Source organism: Monopterus albus, unplaced genomic scaffold (assembly GCF_001952655.1).
Source record: "Monopterus albus unplaced genomic scaffold, M_albus_1.0 scaffold131.1, whole genome shotgun sequence".
NCBI lineage: Eukaryota > Metazoa > Chordata > Actinopteri > Synbranchiformes > Synbranchidae > Monopterus > Monopterus albus.
In genome coordinates this window covers 77,354-98,596 of record NW_018128011.1, presented here as the reverse complement: position 1 = coordinate 98,596, position 21,243 = coordinate 77,354, and the positions used below count along the sequence as shown (strand labels likewise).

The following is a 21,243-nucleotide window of genomic DNA, read 5'->3' as shown; positions in this document are numbered from 1 at the left end:
AGAAAAATGTAGTTGTGAGACGTTTCAGTGTGACTGAGAATTTTTAAGGAATGTTTAAACATTTTGGAAATTTGCTCATTGTAGCAACATGACTTTGTGAAGCTGTGCACAACTATCATTTGCCAAGAAATAGTACCAGCATATTAACTAGCCCTAAAACCACCAAATGTTTTTACCTTTTGTACAAGAACAAAGAGACACTATGTAAATAAGACAGGTCTAGAGGTGTTGGTACAGTGCATCTTTTAACTGTGAACCGCTAAGATGGGAGTCTCATGGTCGATAGAGGAAGATGAATGGAGCCAGCACTGGACCTAGCAAGGTAATAAGCAAGCGATATTTGTTCTCCATTTTTATTGCAACCTATTTCCCACATTTTAAAGTGGTAATAATACATTTTATTATATGGGACATATGACTGTGTGTAATGTAAATGTGGTCGCTATTGGTGCAGAAACACAGAATTATCAGCTCAGTGTTGTGCTTTTCTGGCCTGCAACACTGCTGTTTTAGTTCACTCTCACAGTGTCATCTTCAGCTACAGCAGGCAGCTGTTTTTAGCAAACAAGCTCTACAGTAACAGGCAACTGTGAAAAAGTCTTAGGTCACCAATAGATTTGTTGTTTTAGCAATAATATGATGACTATATATGTTTTTATCTGTCAGAATACAACAAGAAAATATATGAAATATGTACTGAATATTAAAAAAATACAAAAATGTCAGGAAAAAAAAATCAGCAAACAAAATGGATACTCGAGATGTGGTATCAAGTTATTCTAAAGAAATCTGAAGAATCCGGAGAGGTCGAGGACAAAAACAGGAGTGGAAGAGCAAGAAAAATGTCAAAATCTGATGAGATGTTTCTAGAGTTTCTAGACACCGAAAGAAATTCAGCAGTGACCTGGCTCAGCATCTGGCAGCTTCATCTAGATGCCAAGTTGATCCTTCCACAGTCAGATGCTCGATCAGGAGCAGCCTCTGTGGAAGGACAGCAGCCGAGAAACCAGTTTTTCAGAAGGGGACAGGGAGAAAAGGCTGAGATACGCAAGAGCTTCGAAAGATTGGAGTGAAGATCAGTGGAAAAGAGGAGTGATGAATCAAAGTTTGAAAGGTTTGGCTCCAATCACTGACAGTATGTGAGAAGAAGAGTTGAAGAGAGGTGGAAGAATGAGTGCTCACAGCCTTCAGTGAAACATGGTGGAGGGTTTGTCATGGTTTCAAGACCGTCTCCCCAAAAGAGTTCAAGCTGTGCTAAGTGCAAAGGGAGGTCACACTGAACACTGACTATGGCCTGTATTAGGCAGTTTGTTCCGAAAATGTGGGTTGTTTTTTTTAAATATTGGGTACATATTTCCTGTATTTTCTGGTTGTATCTCAATAAAGGGACTGAGAAATAAATATAAATTACCATTACAACCTCGATAAAACAGATAAACTAATGGTGACCTAAGACTTCTGCAGAGTGCTGTACCTGCCAAAGAGCTGCATAAACTAGTGACTAGCCAGCGAATACTGTGGCACACTAGGGAACTCTGGACTTTCATTCACCACCGGGTTCCCAAAGAAAGATAACTTTGCTCCTTATCTGCCTGATGTGTAAATAAGAAACAGTTTGCCATGTCAAATTAAAAGGTAATTATGTATTTGAATATGCCACTGTGGCCTTTACAGCACGGTTCCACTGCTTCCAAGTAGTGAATAAAATCTGTTATTGCAAGTTTAAAGACATTGTGGTGAAATTAGTATTAATCGGTGAAATAGAAAACATCAAGTATCACATGTGGGCTATTAGGGACAACTGTGAGGAAGAGAGAATTGTGATTTTCAAACTGATATTAGCTTTAAAGTACTTTTAGTCCAGCTAGCAAGAATGCTACCAAGAACTAGCCTACCAGTGCCTTTGGATGCGTCACTCTGTCACATGACAAGTGTTTTGTTGGCCACAGCGGCCCCTCAAGAGTCTCCCTCACCCCCAGTCAGTTAGTTTATACTAAGCTAGGCTAAACATGTCTCCACTTCAGCTTTGTTCATAGTGCACAGACATGATGTCACATATCAGTCTTCTCATTTCACTTTCAGAAAAACACAGGTTCAAGTCAAATTTGTTTGGTGTCAGATTTTTACACAACACAGACAAAAGATCATTTGTACAAAGGAAAAAGTGTGAGACACAAAGGACAGATATAGACAGGTGAACAGGGTACCTGCCGTCTCTCTGCGCAGCTCCACCCTCAGTGACCGTCTTAACAAAGATGCCGAGTTTCTCCAGGCCCATATCAGCTCCTGCACCCATACCTATAATGCTGATACCCAGACCATTACTGTCTGAGAGAGACACACAAAGACAGGCAGAGACATAACGTAAATATTTAAAAACAAATACTGAAATTATATGTATCCATATTTAAAGCTATTAATTATCAGCCAGTATTACAGCTATTTTGCTGTGCTGAGTACAGCCATCATGGATGGTTGCTAGCTTAAATTACCACAGATAGAATACACTTTAAATGGTGCACCGGGGCTTCTGAGATGTCCCCCAGGGGTGGATATAGAATATTTTGTACAGGGTTGCCAGGCTGGGGCACAGACTCAGGTGGCCCATTTGAAATATGTAAAAAGTAATTAAACCCACAGGTTTATGAAATAATAACCCATACATGATTAAGAATCAAATGGTTTATTCTGTCTAAAATTGAGAGACACACACACACACACACACACAGTGCTTTCTTCAGCTAACTTTGGCTGTGCTCCTTATGTGCTCCTGGCCGGGGACATCGCCGCTTCACAGTGGTTCCCCCCACAGAGGCAAATCATGCCAAGTACTCCACAACAATACGTACATGCACTGCATTTTGACTCGAGCAGGGATGGCCAATCAGATTCTGGGGTGGCTGGTGCTACTATTCATGCAACAATCCCAAAACCAAAAAATAGGAAGTACCTTATCACAAGTAGGATGTTATCTTACAATATGTTTGCTATTAGAAACTTGATGAATTTCAATTACTACAGTAACTTTAATCATTCTCTTAAGATAACAAAGTGACTGTCAATGCTAGGTTAACTATCAAGTGAAGAAAAATGATTTGTATTTTATACATTTATAAAAGTAGACACTATCGGTAACATGCTGCAAATTCTGCTATGTCACTGTATGAGGTATCATCTTGAGTATCACATTGTTTTAAAACCAGTAGCACAGGAAGTGTTGGCTGCATATGATAGCATCTTGTAATCAGCTATAAAAAGTTCTTTAAATTGTGGATACAGTGGTTTAAAATGGGAAGTAAAATGGGAGGCAGAGCCTTTAGCTATCAAGCTCCTCTCCTGTGGAACCAGCTCCCAGTCTCAGTCTGTTAATACAGTATCTATAGATCCATTACTTCCAGAGCTACCATCTGATAATTAGGCTAATCCCCACTAAATTTAATCCCATGAAGGGATAATGGACCTGTTAGCAGATAAGACAGTGTATGTCCGCTAACAGCTCCCCATCAGTTACTGTGCGTTTGGGTAGTTACAAAAGAAGCTTGACTGAGTGACTCTCAGAAACTGGCAAGATGTGTGTGTACCTTTCTCCAGCTCAACAGGGAATAGGTCCAGTTTCTCCACTCTCTTCTCCAGTTCATACTCGGCCGAAGCTGCCATGGGGTCAACGTCCTCGTTACGTCGATCGTAGTCTTCATTAGAGTAGGTGGTGAAGACCTACACATAAGGCAAAGGTCAAAGGTCACAAAGCCTCCAACTGGATAGCTTCCAATTAACTGTTATAAAAAGATTTCCTGCTTTGTGAAAATGGGGGGTCATTTTGTTTAATTTTCCCAATTACAAACATCTGTTTTACAATTCAGTCCAACTGCACAACAGCAGGACAACAAATTCATGGATTTGAAACGTATTTTAAAGGTGTGAAAGACTTTGTTTTGTGCAGTTCTCATCACCTCCCTGCAGCACTGATGAATTTGGGTTGGACTGTTGTACCAGTGCATCAACGACGCATACATACACACAATTTACACTCTCCGCATACCTCATGCAGACACAAGCAAGGGATGTGTGCGCTCCTATTTATGCTTTAACCTTTTTCCATGTACGACCCCATTCTGGTGCATGAACTGTCGAGCTTTTTGTTGAACAGGCAGTCTGTACGGACACAAAATTTTGGCCTCCATGCAGATCTCCACACAGAGTCCTTGCTAACTGGAGAAGATGGCAAAATTTACATAATTGGATCATAGTAGACACAGAGTATGAATTGGCTTTTAAAGCAGGATTAAATGATTTTATGGCTACTTGGGGTCAGCGAAGCAACCTGTAAAATGGCACATATTTACCATATACATATTTTTCAATTCAAACATCCAGCAGATGTGGCATAACATTAGCATATATTTGGAGTCGTGTTTCTGTTCATGCAACAAATACAAGCCCAGTATTCACTGTGTTTTGGTCTTCAATAACCTCCTGAGGGAAATATTGGTCTCTTCAGCTACTGAATGCCTCACTGTGTTCACCAGCCAGTTGCTGGGTCTGTCTGCTGTTCGAGGCTGTGCAGGTGTACAGTGGGTGTTTAGAGATTTTTTTTGCTGCAAACGACCACCTGCCTGCTGATTCTTGGTAGGTCTAGCACTGCAAGCAACTCTTTTCACATTAGACGGTCATTTGATTCCTTACTACACCTCCAGGCCTTTGATTGTGAGCATGACCTTGTCTTTCAGTATTTGATACTGAACCGTTTCAATTTTTGCACGTAAACTTTCAAAAGTCATTCAATGTATGACCTTGTGAGGTTCCAGTTAACAATGCCACAGGTACACACACTTCCCATGTTTAAAAGCTTATTCACTGTACATATCTCGTTCTTGCCACTACACCTTTGACAAAAAAGCTGGACCAAAAACATCCTACCTGCAAATCAGCACCAGTGCAGACTTACTTTCCACTACTCTTGGCCAGAAACACACATAGGAGAATACAGGTAACATGCATAGATATTTGATAAAAAAATACATATCATTTTGAAGAAGTCATTTTGCTTTCCCTTTTCTAGGTCAAAACGTGTGAAGACATTCTCATTGTATCCTCTCCATATATTTTTCCATCACTTCTCTAGCAGTCTATCACACCCCTCCCCCTCTCTAAAAGGTCAGCAGCGTCCATCTCCCTGATGACCATCATGTGGCTTTGTCTCCATGGCAACCATGGGCTAGCCCAGTACGAGTTTGGCACTGACTCGCTCTTTCTTTCTGTCCCTGTCTGGTAAATATGCTAATATGTGAGTGTAAGACAGATACACAAATAGAAACCAAGTCAATGGCCTTTTTGTGTAGAAAGTGCTTGTTACAGTATTACTGAATTCTCCTGAATGCAGAAGAGAGGTCCTCACACACACACACACACACACACACACACACACACACACACACACAAAGTAAAAGGGCGGGATTGTTACTGCTTCCTGTTGTCATATTTCCTTCCTGTTGAGTAACATTAAAGCTAAGTGAATGTGCATGCGTGCATGAAGAGCATTCACAGCAGACGTCATGAAATTACAATCTCTGCTTTGTTACAAACACGCAAGAAACAAGGCTAAAAAAAAAAAAAATACTAGCATGACCAGCACAACTACACACACACACATAAAATGCTAACACCGGCATACTGTAGCACTGACAACACAGACTGGTAAATAAACTTCACCTGATTTAACACAGGTGACAGTCATCAGAAATACCTTGTTTTATCAGAACGCTATCTACCTGTGCCCTCACTCTGTTTTCTATTTTGCCTTTACTGAGCTCAATTGATTTTGTTTGCCAGCTGTAGAGGACAGTTTTTGCTTCTGTGATTTTTATTGCTTATGCACACTTTCTTGCAGTGCTAAAGTCTTTCCTGTTACAGATTAGCTTAACTACCTAATTTTAGCTGCTCTGTTTTTGGTCCTTTTGTGTTGTCCCTGCTCTCCGTGGGGCCTGTAAATGCATTCAGGTTTTGTGTCTGACCTGCATACTGTCTCCTGTCTTTTGGAAGGAACCAGTCTGCTATCTTAGGTTGCCAGTGGGAGTTCATACCTACCTCAGCTCCCCTGTCCACCATTCAGTTATTCTCCTGAGTTTGTTCAGTTTCTGTGCTACACAGATCCACTCCACTGTATGACGTCTACCTCTCGTGTCACAGTTGAGCCTTCAATATGTTGAAACAACATGCCCACCGGGGCATCCAACACCTGGGGGACTTCACCAACCAAGCCCTCTCGCTTTTCCTGCAAGACAACCTGATGCCTCCTAGACTGGCGAGAGCTGACCCAGAGGGTTCACAGAGAGCTTACCAGAGTACTGCAGTCTCCTCCACTACACCCAACCATGGAAGCAGTGTTGCCCTTCATACTTGCATATGGGTGCAGGTAAAAAAAAAATAAACGGATACCTGATGGTTATCCTCAGAAAGTGAAAGTCACACTGAAGCTAAAAATATGTGCAACAGGTCTATGTGTTCAAATTTAACTGAGTTATGACCAAGTGATATTTTTGACACAGATTGCAGCAGTCGGATTTAATTCTATTAGAAACATTGCTATCAACATTAGCTTGATATCAATTTACCAGGGCCAAAGGTAACATTTTTAGATCAGCTGAAACTAGAGGGATTCAGTTAAACCGGCATAAAAAGCAGCAGTTTATCACATTATTTGCCAGACTTTTATCAACGTTTTTTCCTTTTATTCCAATATACATTCTAGCTCGGTTGTGTGGCTCAGCTGCTTTTGCGCTAACCAGAACAAGCTTGAAACAGACTCTCCCTGAGCTCACAAATTTGATTTGAGTTTACTATAAAATGGTTATCAATTAATTTTTTGCGACTGTATAAATCAGGGAATTAATTCTGCACTCAAACAGTGAGGTCAGTCTTCAGACTAAACGTCACTAGTCCCAGAGGCACTTTACAACATAAATAGACTATTTATTGATCCAGTTACACAAGAAGATGGTATTAATGATGAGTCCTAAACAGTTACATATGAACACAGGGATCAGTCTCTCTGTATCCTAACTCTGCTTAAGGGAGGACTGAATGAACTGCATCCAAACAAAAGCCAGAATTTACTTTAGATGTCCAACACTAATCTTGAATGACAGCCTCTGCGTAACCTGACCAATTTGCTACTACAATGGATGAAAGCCAAGCCACAGATTAGTCCTGGGTGAACCTTCAGCATGGTGCTGCCACTCTGCTGTTTGTTGCTATGGGTTGTCTTGACTCATGGCCACATTAAATTACAACCTACAGTATCAATCCAAACAAAATACAGGGCATCAGGAATGAGGGATTAAGAGTCAGTGTTATCTGTTAGAATGTAATAAAGCTACATGGGTAATTGGTAAACAGGCAACTACTGTAATGGTACAGATCACATCTAGTACCACAAGGTCCAATCTTTTTAATCTAAACAGACACATTAATCCAGACAGCATATCTATGAATAATACAAATGAATAATTTCCAAATTACTCTTGCTCAACAATTACATGTACAATAAAGGATAAAAAAACCACCTTTAAACTAAATAAAGAAGCAGGCGAACACATGGCTAATCCATGCAGCCTGAATAAATGAATTCAGGCTGCAAAGAGAAAGCCACAGTTAAAGAAAACTCATTAAATCTCGACTAGATTTTGCCAAAAGGCATGTGGGAGACTCGATGGTCAAGTGGAAGAAAGTTCTTTGGTCTGATGAGACCAAAATGGTGCTTTTTGGCCATCAGACAAGCAGCTACATTTAGAGGACACCAAACGAGAGATGCTTCTCAGCAGCCGGCCCTGGAAGGCTTGTAAAGGTAGAAGGTAAAATGAATGCGGCAAAATATAGGAAAATCCTGGAGGACAATCTTATTCAGTCTGCAAGAGAATTACGGCTTGGGAGAAGATTTGTTTTTCAGCAAGACAATGACCTGAAGCACACAGCGAAAGCTACACAGAAATATATTAAAGACAACAAGGTGACTGTTCTGAGTGGCTGAGTCAAAGCCCAGACCTCAATCCAATAGAGAATTTGTGGCTGGACTTGAAAAGGGCTGTTCATGCCCGATCCCCACGCAACCTGGCAGAGCTTGAGCAGTTTTGCAAAGAAGAATGGAGTAAAATTGCAGTGTCCAGATGTCAAGCCTGACAGCGACCTATCCACACAGACTCAGTGCTGTGACTCCAGCCAAAGGTGCATCTACTAAATACTGAAGGTTGATGAATATTTATGCAATCACTTATTTCCCATAACATATTTTTATTATAAAATGACATTACTTTGTAGAATCCTGTTCTCACTTTGACATTTAATGATTTATTTTTTTTTAATCAAAAAAGCCAAATTATACTGACCATGATTGATTTATAAACATCCCAGGGGGTGAATACTTTTTATAGGCACTGTTAATATTTGATACCTGATATTTTAATATCTGATGTCCATCCACAGCTGCAACAACAAAGTAGCTCCAGTTTCAAAATGCCCATTAAACTTTGTATCATCTTCTCTGTTACCTAAACAACTATTTGAAGCATATGGAATTTTTCTGATTTTAACTTTTTTAACCATACATTTGTTTTTTTAAAACTGTGTTATTCATGTATGATAAGTCAGGAGCCGGCTATTGCTGCTGCCACAGTGTTTAATGGTGGCTCCAGCGATTGGAACCATGAGCCCACACTGTGGAGGTTTGGTTTGCAGTTTCAGAACCATTATACAACTACCACTGAGTGAAGTAGAGATACAGTGTTATGACAGTGTTTTGTGCATCAGTCACTACTTAGCAGGCAGGAACCAAATTGGTTTTGGCGACATGCACTCTGTCTCTGGGGTCACCATCATTCAGTGCTCATGGCTCGTGGGACATGTCGTTTCATCGTCATCTTTACCAGTTTGGGTTGATTTGAATTTGCAGCCAGTCAACCTTAGCAAAAATCACTGATGCACGTACTATATGTAATACAGTGCCTCAGTAATTAATCCAAACATGCTTCTAGACACTCAGATGTGCAACAAAGCTGGAAAACAAGCTCGTAAGAAGCAGATATTAGCAGAGGTTAAAAGAGAAGCAAAACAGGGTGAGCCATATCTGGTGAAGAACAGTCTTCGGGCGTTGGCACTCTGCTGGGTTTTAATTTGGCTGTGCTGAGAGTGCAGCTGGCAGAGGGAACCTTCTCACTGCTCATATTTCATATTTGGGCACTGAGGGGTTGCGGCAGGAGGAGCCCGGGTGACGACAGAACTGCACCAGTAAAAACAGAGTTGAAATTGTCATGTTAAGTCCCTAGTTTGACTCTGGCTGGGTTCCTATAGAGGAGATGCATTTCATTCTTCACTTTATCCCCAATTGTCTGCTGCAATGGCATCAGGTGAAAAAATGTTAACAAATCAATTATGATAAATCCCTACATGATGAATGGACTGGGACTGTGGCAATCCAAAGACCTTTAATTGACTTATAATTGCTCAAGTCTGATTAATTCCTGCGCCTTTGTTGGCACTGGGTGCAGCAGTTCAAGTCAAGTCAAGTCAAGTCCATTTTTATTTGTATTGCCCAATATCACAAACGTGCCTCAAGGGACTTTACAGTTACAGCATAAGACATGAGAAAAACGTTCAACAGAGGAAAAGAAAAGGAAAAAAGTTGCCAAAAATGCTCAATCAAATGCTCACAGGACTGGAAGCAAGCGATCGGCAAGTGAAGTGCTGGAAATGAATACACAGCAGCCACCAAGTCTGATCGTTTTTAATTAGTGAAGTGAGTGTATGAATAATCACAGTGTGCAGAGCTCCTATGGGGTCACTTGGGAGCTTTTCCTGTGACATTCTGAAGGTGAACCACAGCTCTAAATTGTGCTTTCGGTTGAAAACTGCATTTGGGATTTTGTTCATATTGAAGTTAAAGTGAGGTGACGAGCCTTCCAAACATTACTCCTACAATAGAGTACTTCTATTATTATTATTACTGTATTAATCTTACACTACTCTCCTCCACATCACCTTAATAAACATTATACCCATTTAGCACTGCATGGATAAAACACTGTCAGAGTCACAAGGGAGTCCGTTCAAAAGTATAAACCTTGATGCAGCAGAACCAGAGATGTTTCCTCTTTATTCCACACATTTTTCTTCTTTGCCAAAATCTGTCACTATTATTACTACATAATGCAACTCAATCTCTGGAGCCCCAAAAGACTCCATACAACTATCTTCACACCAGCCTTAGTACTCCCCAAGACCTGTAAATAAACTCTGATGTGTAAAATTGGAGGAGTTTGCCTTTAATGAGTTCATCGGGTGCATCGTAGAAAGGATGACTTTTTACTTAGCTTTTCAGCTCATATAAATACACACACCAGGTTTTTCATCTAAACAAAGGTCTACTCTGTGATTCTTATCAATCAGCTTCCCATGCTTATGTGTGTGTACACGCACTTATTTTAAGGAAAGCAAACACACCCTGACACATTCCAACATGCTTTTTACAGCTTCACAGAGGTAGCCTTATGTAAATCTCAGCACAGACACATCCAATGACTGTGTGCAAGTGAGTTAAAGATGCAGTAAAACCTACAACTGATTTTATCGTTTTCTTTCTTATGACCACCCTTTACTGTTGCACTGTGCTAATCAGCATGCAGAACTTTCAAAAAGGCTTCGAAACAGTATTTCAATCACTCTGTATGTCCTTTGAAAGATCAAATGTGGAGGAAATTTAACAGAATGATGTGCTGCGAAGGCAGACTGGCTGCAGACTTGCGAAGTGTTGGGGGAGGTTTGAACTCAAGTGGCTGACTTTCACTCGAAGTAATTCGTGATGTCTGAGCAACAATTAACAACCAGTTTTGTAATTGTAAAAAAAATTTTTTTAAATGCCAACATGCCTAGACAATGACTCTTTTCACTCTTACCTAAGGAAGAACAGCTCTCTGAATACAAAAGGCGAGTTACTGGTTCAAATCTAACAGAGTCAAGACAGTCAGTCTCTCCTAGGGCTTCATTCACACCACATACTGCCATGTTGAGCCCTTCATGGATGGTATTAGTGATGTGCAAAATGGCAGTAGAAGAAGAGGGAGTTTTGTGTGTGTGTGTGTGTGTGTGTGTGTGTGGTGTTGGAAGCAGGCAGGAAGACCTCTGATGCGTACACTCTGCATGCTGTGTGCACAGTACAGTGCTGCCTTTGGCTGAGATGTCCTTCTGAACCAAATACATACATAACATGTTCTCTGTTGTGATTATTACTAGTTGCATTCTTATTGCCTGTGGCTATAAAACTATGGTTCGAAAGTTCTGATATCGTCTTCATTTCAGTGACTCATTTGAAAAGAAAAACTCTGCAATATACAAATAATTTACTTCTACAGTATAGAAAAGTCTATTTTGTGTCTGTATGATGTTTTATATTATTTGTTTTGTTCTTAATTTGTTAAGTTAGCATGCTTTTAGCAGAATAATATCCAGAATGAGGCTTCTGTGCTCCTATGATAACCTTAATTCCGAAAGCTAATGCTCTTCGTGTGAGGTGGTCCTTTGTGTGTTCAACCTGTGCTTCCCATTGATGATTTGGTACACACACAGTCCATTTCTCACAGCCTGCAAGAAAATACATTTGCAACGCAGGAACCAAGCAGTGTTTGCCTCACCCTCATTAACACCACTGTGGCACCCTTAAGCAAGGTCCTTAACCCTAAAGTGCTCCAGTGGAGCTGCTCAGTGGCCACTGGTCATAGTTGTAGTGGTACAGCTTCCAGGCATGAATGCAAAGAGGGTGTTTTTTTTGTTTAATTTTTTTTTTTGAAAAAGAGAAGACCTACCCTGAATAAATAAAGGTTAAAAATGCATTATTCTGCTGCTAACAAATTGATAGCTAGCTGCAGAATTAAATGTGTCAAGGCAGTTGGCCAGAGCCAACGGATGTCTATCAAAGTGTAGCATGTGGTTACAAAAAAAATGGAAAACAAGGATGGCACAGACACTGAATAAATGTTTGTAAAAAAAAAAAGGGAAACACAGCAATGATTTTCTTGCTATGAAAGCTGGTTTTACATCATATTTAATATCCTGTAGGCTTATTGACAACTGTGGGTAAGTTAATGTAGCTTTAAAATGAATCTCACTGGCTGCTGCACATTGTTCAGAGGGACAGTACCCTCAACAGAAATGAGGGAGCGAAAGAAGGGAGAGCTACAGGAAATGTGCCTTTGCAAGCCTGGTTTCAAAGCAAAAGCCAACAAACAGCAGAGTCACTATGATTGCCCAGCAATCACATCTTACACTTTATCTTCAATAGATCTTTGTTGATCTGTTGTTAAAGGTGAAATTAAGCAGAAAGTATAAGGTTATGCTTTACATGTTTTTCTTTTAAAGCATTAAACAAGAAGGTTTTGTGAATCTAAGAACAGGCCATGGCACATCTGTAGCACATACTGCTTTGACATGACTGGCTAGACAGGTAACTGTAGCAGTCACCTTTATTAGGAAACAACACTGCCTCAGCTCTCTACTTTTGGTTGCAGTGTGGCTAGAGAGGTCAATGGTCAAATGTTTTAAGGTCCAAGAAAATGAAAATAATTCCTTTTTGACCTGATGCCTGGCCTGAAATTAAACATGTTCCTCTTTCTACCATATGCAAAAGTGGATATGAGCAGACAAGAAAAGTGATCCGCACTGTCAGGGTCCATTATACAGCCTTTGTCTTGCCGAACATTGTTAAATTCTTCCTCGACATCCTGTGTTTCAATATGAAGACTGCTTTCCACTCTTCTGTTACACGGCATATTATTATAGTTTATGCTGTTATTCAATGGTCCTTCTCACCGAGGAAGTATGTTACAGCTCTGTCGTAGCACGTCGAGACATGTTTCACAATACACGGACCTCAATCAGCCGACTACTGCAGTGGGGGTGGGGGGACTGCAGGAGAAATGAGCGCTCTCCGTTCAAACACTCACATGCACAGTTTGAGCTCGAGTCAGCAGGAGATACTGTGGCGAAATCAAAGAGTGAAAAACCTCCAGCAGCCCATATGTGTGTGTGATGTTAAAGAACAAGGAAGTTAATGAGTTTCTTCAATCATTTTCTTACTCTTCTGATTTTTTACATGTTAGTTTCTATGTTCTGGAAAATGGCAGCTAACTTTAATTTTAGGAGGGCCTTCACTAAATCCATTCAGCTTTAGACAACAACTGTCCAAAATACTAAAGAACACTGATTCCATTGATGGGACTTGGCAGGAGTGAAACAAGCTGTAAACACAACTAGCACTGTAACATTTAAAGCAACAGTTGCCTCTTTACAAAACCAGCGAACACATGACAAAATTCATTTGGATTCAAGTTTCTGGTTGCTTGATGAACATAAGTGTAATATCTGCCATGTCTTCAACTCTATTTTGGCCTCCACCAACTTCTGAGAAAAATATTTGGCTCATTAGCGTCTAAATGCTTCATTCTGTTCACATGTTAGCTGCTAATGCTGTCTGCTACTTAGGTGCTTTGTGATCACTTTCAGTAGGGCTGCCCCAAACAGTTAATTTTGAGCTTTGGAGCCTCGATAGTAGTAATGGGTGAATATCTGAATATTGGTTGGGGGGTGGGGTGTTGAGCGCTTTGGCTCCTTTTGGTAAAAAAAAAATTAGGTTGTAGCTCATTGTCTGTCTGCCCTGCTAGCATAAAGAGGTCTTTGTTTGTGTTTTAACAACCTTTTGCCTATGATTTAATGATCTGGGAAATTGGAATCTGTGAATATGTCATCCTAGCATTGGTCTTCTGCTCCTTTATTGAGTTTTGATATTTCTTCAGGCAACAAAGTCACCATTTACAGTAGATTTAGAATATCTGGTCATCTATTTGAGTAATGTGTAGCTTATTTGGAGAGTTGCCCCGTCATTTTTAGAGAGTCAGCCGGCGTATCAGTGTCAGCTGCCCGGTATCAGTGTCAGCTGACCAGTATCAGTGTCAGCTGACCAGTATCAGTGTCAGCTGACCAAGCCATCTCTATCTGGTTCCCTTTTCTCTTCATCATCAGATGCAGACTGCATTGAAATCTCCTGTTGCAAATATTCAAATACTTATGACTGACTCATACCCAAAGGACAAATATCCAAATAGTTAAATAACTGGGTCCAGCCCCAATTTTCTGGGATTTTGGTCATATTCATTTGATATATTTTAATATAACAATATCAATTATTGCAGCTTTAAATATCTATTTTTAGAACATTCAAATAGAATGAGGAAAGTCGGGGGCATGTAGATTTTCTGTTTTCATTTGGTCTAACTATTGCTGTAGCGCTCAACGTATAACAAAAAACCAGCAAGATAATCATTTATACTTTCTTTTAACCTGATGGACCGTAATGTCTATAGGTCCATTTGTCCAGCACTTAGCCATGAAATCTACTGTTGACATTTATAGTCTCCAGATGAAGTTTCTGGTTACACCAAAACCCTTTGTGGAGTTCTGCTATTGTTTTCTAAACCAACATTTTGATTGGGCATCATAAACACTAATGACCAGATCTTTAGGTTATGTGCTTTGTATATTAACCATCCCCAGGGTGTGAATCTTAATATGTTTGGTGACTTTGACATTTTCCTCACATGCAGCCATACATTTTCACATAAACACAGTAGTTATAACAATCACATCAGACAGATCACATGAACATTTAGGAAGTAAACCACAAGCAGCATTCACAACAGCAGAATGTTGTATCTAGAGAGGAAGCTCCTCAAGAAGGAGGCCCTCAGTATTGGCTCCAGCACAGCTCTGACATCATCTGGAAAACTTCTAAAGCTACAAATTCCAATAATGTTTTTCCCCAGCAGGTTGGGGTCACTTTGCTGAGGAACAATTAAGAGTGCTGAGAAGATCAGTGACATCCATCAATAGCTCACTCACCTTGATTGGCTCAGTGCTGAATTGAATCTTCCTACTGGGTGGCACAGGCTCCTCTTCTTCAGGAAGGCCTGCAATTTCGGAGCAACTGGTCTCCGGCTGATATGCCCCCTCATCTTCCTCATACTCCTCATCATCCAGTTGGCTCCCCCCCGAATCCTCCTCTCCAAGCCCACTGTACGCACTGATATCCACCAGATCCCCCTCAGAGTAATCCCCCTTTCTTGAGCCATCCTCATCGTCCTCCTCCTCTTCCTCACCCCTTTTCTCAGAGTCTGTGCCTTTCTCATCTGAGGAGGGAGAGAATGCTGGAGGTTCCCCATTTTCCAGTGAGGCATGAACCTCAGCCTGCACTAGTCTGGCTCCAGGCTCTGAACCCCCAATGGAGCTGTCCTGCTCATCAGCCCGTGGTTCCTGCTGTGAGGTATCCACCATACTTGAGCCCCTGGCTTCATTCATGGCTTGCCAAGTCTCTGACTCAGGTTTGGCATTCGAAGGGGAAGAGGAGGAGGTAAGAGTCACTGAGGATGATGAGGAGTTGGAAAGCTGGTCTCCTGACTGTTTGAATCCCTCGCTGTCCTCACTGCCCCCCACTTGTCCTATGCTCCTCTGTGAGGAACCTATCACTTCTGGTAGCTCTGCTGCCTGGGTTTTCACAGCTCTGGCTGGCACCTTGTCATGGTCCTCATTACTTGGAGGGAACATCTTTGCCTGAGAGAGAGATGAGAGATAATTTAATCATCTAATGCATTCATAGTTTTTGTATTACGCAATTCCTTCAACCAGCTTCCTAAACTTTATTGTAGTTTGTGATTTCCTGCAAGTTAAACAAATTCTTCTTACCTTCCTCGCGACAGGCTCTGGTCTGGCTGGCAGTTTTGGCTTTGGCGCTAGAGCAGGGGCTGACCGACGTTGCGGGAGGTAGAGATTGTTTTGAATTTCGCCCTTTTCAAACACGGCGCTGAGCTGGCTCACAGTGGGGCTGACAGCCTCACCAGGCCTGACTGACACTGCAGCAGCAACAGGAATAGAAGTGGGAACAGGAGCAGGGGAGTCGTCCAGCCGGTCCAGAGCCTCAGTGGACCCATTAAAGCGAGCAACAACATCTAGACGGCTGCCCTGGAAGCCTGATGCTCGCTCCTTCTTCAGCAAGATCCGGTTGGTGGCTGCTTGCTTCTCCTAGTGGAGACAACAGCAATCTTTCATTCATTTATCTCAGGCTGACCAGACAAAATAAAAGTCTAGTACACAAGTACTTACAAGAAACACAAGTAAGTAAACAAGCAGCCGTCTAACCTGTAAAGTTCGCTGCTCGAAGATTCTCCTGGTTTCCTGCAGTTTGGATAAACCTACAGAGGACCTCCCACGCTCCCCGCCTGTTTTAGAGTCAAACTGGTTGACCCTCTCTGAGACTGTGCCCCCGAGTTTGAGCAGGGCACTGTTATCGACGTCCTCGCCGAGGCTGCACGCCTTCGGTAAGGACAGTTTTACCTCCTGCTCTTTACCTACAAATGACAGGAAGGTTCATTGGACAGTTGTTAAGAGAGAAAGGAAAAATTTCAGTTTCATACAACTTAGGTCTTGCTGACATGCCTTCAGTCACGGTTTCAAGCTCTTATGCTAACACTATACTGACCAGATTAACTGTTGAGATTCGGGAACACTGTGAAGTGTCCCACAGGGAAAGAAACATGAGCAGTGAGATGTTTTGAATAAACCCCTCAAGATAAGCCAAAAGTACTTAAAAAAGAATTTATGACCCAAGCTGTCCCTTGCAAACATTAGTTCAGGCTACAGATCAACTTCTCTGTTCAACTTAGACTGTGTTTGACCAGCTGACTTGATTAATGAGAACCCTGTAAAGTGGATCCTAATCATGTAGTTGTTCACTACATATAATATTGTACCAAAAGACTGATAATAATAGGATTATAATTACAATAAGGGAACACATCAAATCAGATTATTTTAGTTTTAACATACCCGTTTGGGTAGTTAGCTAATGTGGATAAGCAAGACAGAGGTTCAGTTTTACTGTTACAATAATCAGTATGCTTTGCAAACATAATACTTAGGCCCAAGTAATGACTTGAACTGGGGCTGCTGGAGTGTGAACCTACACTAATCCACAAATGCTTAACCTGCAAGCCCAGACAATAATGTACTTAGCTAATTGGAAGACATGGAAGGGGTTATAAGCTAGTTAGGCAAACTTGCTAACATTAGAGGCCATACACACTATTTAATCCATTTCTTATACTCATCCTCTTGTGTTTTCTGGTTTTGAAGAGGCTTAAAAAGGATACAAGACTTCAACCACACTGCTTAAACATGCGGAGAATTCAAAATGTGACAGACTTCCTATGCCTAGATAAGGGCACAAAGCTATGACTGGACGACTGGCTGCTACATGTCTAATTAATCAACCAGAGTTAACTATAGGCCTGGCTTGTTGGGGCATGCAGACTGAGGACTGACTAGGAAAGGTCAAGATGAAGATTTGGAATTATAATGCAAGTCATGGTTGGCAAAATTCCCATAATCACCTAGTTACAATTCCCCTCATCCCTTCATTTTAAAGGTCTTAAAGCTCTAACCAGTGAGGTGCCTTACCAATGGTTTTGGCTCCATCCTCCTCATCACCAGGAGACTGCATCTGCATGAACATGTTTTTGATGCGGTGGACATTTGATCCATATCTCCGGTCCATCCCGGACGGGCGGGGCATGAGAGCAGGCTTTGAGGTGGGGTCGGAGCCTCTGTTGGCGGCATTGTTGAGGTGGTCGGTGGCCTTCTTCAGCGCTGCCAGCCCTGCCTCGTAGGCATTGCGATGGGGCGAGGGACTCCGCAGGTTCGAGCTCCCACCTGAGGCCCCGTTGCCCCCTGTTACTGATGGGGGCTCAGTCTTCATCATGTTTGGTAAATCAGATACCCCCTGGTGAACAGCAGGTTAGCAGGGATGAGGACAGCAGCATCCTGGAGCCGTTTCACATTCACCTCCTGAACCACACACAGACAGATCTGTTGTTTATTATAAGAAATGATTCATCACAGATATAGATACCCAAGATGAGTTACCAGAACCCCGAGCATGGTGTTTAAACTAGTGTCTTAGTCTGATGAGCAACCCAATGTATAAATAAACCCAATGTACTCTCTTTGTAATTAAACAGACAAATCAAATCAAACAAAAATAAACATGGAAGAGAAAATATTTCACATCAGAAACTGCAACAATTAGCTATGCAATTGATGCAATTACAATCAATTAGCTGCTCAGCAAAACTTAACTGCCCCTGATTTTAATGACTGATTATTTATCAAGAAAACAAAAACATTTACTGGTTGTTGCCATCTCTCTCTGTGTGTTTTTGACTGTTTGACTGTTTCTATTAACGAAGAAAATAACTGTGAGACTCATCTGTAATGAACATAATAATTACTTGCAACCCTAGTTTAAAGCTGCAGAAGAACAGACAGCAACAGTTGGATTTAACCTTTGACAGACAAAGAACATGTGTTTAAGCAGAAAATGAGGAATCCTATTGGCAAACCTGCCATCAACCAATTCACTGTGTATGTACTTCATAACATCCACATGACACTCCAGGAACAGTCAAAATAATCCAGTTAAAATGATGACGGGCTGTGACCCCTACATGTTGCGCGTGTCTTCATGCTGCTGCTCTGAATGCCAAACTTACTTTGTGACAAAGTCAGCACATGAATACAGAACCCTCCTGTGGTCCCCAGCTATCACACAGTTTGAATTTGTAGTCTGAGCTGTCAGATCTGTGCTGCAGTAACACCTGATGATTTCATCAGGCTTGATGTCTGCAACAACCCTGAATATAATAAAACTGTCATCTCAAGAAGAGTGGAAGAAAACACATATGAGCAAACACAGAAGAATAGAGTTGAGTCAAATCACAGATTTACTGAGACCCAACTTCAGCAGGCTGATATAAAAACGTACCACTGCAAAACATTACATCAGTCTACAGGTAGAGGTCTTAGGAAAATCATATCTATTAGATATTTAAATTATCATAAAAATGTATAAGGCTGCAGTCATCTATCTTTCCAAGCATTCTAGTACTATAATTAACTTAACATCTTCCTTGAAAATGTTCATATTTTCTTTTTTTTTTTTTTTTTGCTGGCTGCCTGGATTTTCGTAGCTTTCGTAGCAATGTTGTGACTAACTTAGCTCAGCAAACCAAAAACATTAAATGAGTAGTTATTGGGAAACGTGCTTGCATTTTTGCCAAGTTACAAGAGAAAAATCAGTGCACTCATGGCTGTATGCTAAATATGAAGCTACCGCTGGAAACCAGTTATGTTGGCTTCACAAAGAAACTGGACACAGGGGAATCAGCCTGGCTCTGTCTGATGTCTGGCAAACTGAGCTCCACACAGCAAGGAGGGTTAAGCACCATATATAACACCACACCTAATTAAATAGGGATCTAGTGTTTACTGCTTAAATCTTAAATGAGAAATAAATGGTTCTGTAACATAGGTAATTACCTAATCAAATGTGGACAAAGCCACTGTGGGATTGATGTGAAAATTCACAGCTGAGGTGTGAAAACGCATACTGTCGATTAAGTTATATTGTCACAATGATACAACATGTCCTTAAATTCAACACTCCTTAAAACTAAGCACAGTCTGGAGTAGCTGATGTACAGCCTTGCCTTGTGGATTTCGTTCTTTGAACCTAAACAAGCCAAATACTAGTCACATTTTCCACCAGAGGAATCAGACCCAAATGAGTGTCCTCTGCATCAGTACTGCATGATGTCATTATTAATTAATGGTGGTTCTGGTTGGACCTTATCAAGTCATAAAGTCAGAAATGTACCAAATGACCACAAATTGCCCTAAATGAACCGCTAAGTAACGGCAACATTTTCCAGTAGCTTTTAAGATCTGTGGTGGTGCTGGAGGGTGAAAGTCACAGCATCAGTCATGTACACTGCAATGTTCAAAACAACCTTCAGTGTTGTACAGTTACCCCAACAGTTTAGCATAAACCCTCAAGACACAGTCTTAAAAAAAAAACGTTAAATTGAAGCAGCAGAGGCCGAGATATCCCGACTGACCATCAATAGTTTAGGACAGACTCAAAAAAAAAAACTTGAATCCTACATTTCCCATAAAGCAGCTCAGCACTGTTTTTTATAGATCTTCTCTACCTGTTAAAAGTCTACATCCCAACCCAAATCTGAGATAACCTTGGCCAAATTTCTATCTAAATCTAGAGCAAATTTTAACCTAATTTTTCAGAAAATGCATTAATACTGTTGGGACACTGAGATGAACAGCTGGTGGCACTAAAACTCCAGCCAGACGCCAATAAATCACTGTAGAAGAGGAGGATGCGCAGAGAAAACTAAAAAGTGATTGTCAAGCTTCAAATGAAGAAAATCACACACACACAGCTGTTTTCATCTGCCACTATGTTTCATCTCTGCAGTGGAGGCTTGAGTGACAAATACATATACAATAAGTGAAATGCTTCACTTTTGTTGCTTTGTCGCATTTTGTTTTTATTGATAAACCAACTTTTCTACCTCAGCCAAGCATAGAAACATTTTTGAGACATTTGAAATGTCTGGCATTTACACTCTGTTTTTTTATGCACACATTGAAAACAGGTGGTTGGAAACACACTCAATGAAGTGATCATCAGGGTTATTTTCACAGACTTTAGAAAACTCCTTTAGAGCCACAAAAAACAGGCTGAGTTTCTGGAGAAAGTAAAATGAGCTTCCTGTGTAAAATGATTGGAGTGCACCTTTACTCTGGCTGCAATGATCAATTATTCTCATTATTGCTTCATCTGCCAAAGACAATCAAACTTTTGAAAAGCCCAAAGTAACAGCTTCAAGCTGCTTGTTTCGGAGATTCTAGCAACTGAGGAGCTGGAACTCAGAGATTCTGGGTATTTTAACTTGAAAATATATGCAGAAAAAAAAATCAATCATCAAAATATCTCTCGTAGGAATAACTAAAGTTTGTGGGGCAAACAAAACTCCACTCATTTACCAGTGTAAACACCTTGCTATAATATGCAGAAATGTGAACTGAAGTCAAAGTAAAACATGCTGGATCATGTTGCCATTGGTCTGGTAGTTCTGGTAATTATGTGTGTTGACATATCAACTGACTTTACATGCTTGAAAGAATAAATCAAATGAAATCAAATCACATCCACTTCCATAGAAACCGTAACAAAATAGCTGCTGATAGGATGTTGCATTGTTTACAGAATTAAGCCGTCTTTCAGAGGTAATAAAAACA

General features: G+C 40.8%; 1 protein-coding gene across 2 annotated transcripts in view; it reads right to left on the bottom strand.

The window, feature by feature from the left end:
• LOC109967582 (neurabin-2-like) overlaps nucleotides 1-21,243 on the bottom strand; it is a 34,003-nt gene that overhangs the window by 10,327 nt on the left and 2,433 nt on the right. For both annotated transcript variants that reach the window (XM_020613255.1, XM_020613256.1), the window contains exons 2-7: nucleotides 17,548-17,934; nucleotides 16,231-16,439; nucleotides 15,778-16,113; nucleotides 14,938-15,645; nucleotides 3,582-3,714; nucleotides 2,208-2,328 (exon numbers count right to left, since the gene is read on the bottom strand). In XM_020613255.1, coding sequence (XP_020468911.1) covers nucleotides 2,208-2,328; nucleotides 3,582-3,714; nucleotides 14,938-15,645; nucleotides 15,778-16,113; nucleotides 16,231-16,439; nucleotides 17,548-17,848 — 1,808 coding nt within the window. In that variant the 5' untranslated portion in view covers nucleotides 17,849-17,934. The remainder of the gene's footprint in view (nucleotides 1-2,207; nucleotides 2,329-3,581; nucleotides 3,715-14,937; nucleotides 15,646-15,777; nucleotides 16,114-16,230; nucleotides 16,440-17,547; nucleotides 17,935-21,243) is intronic.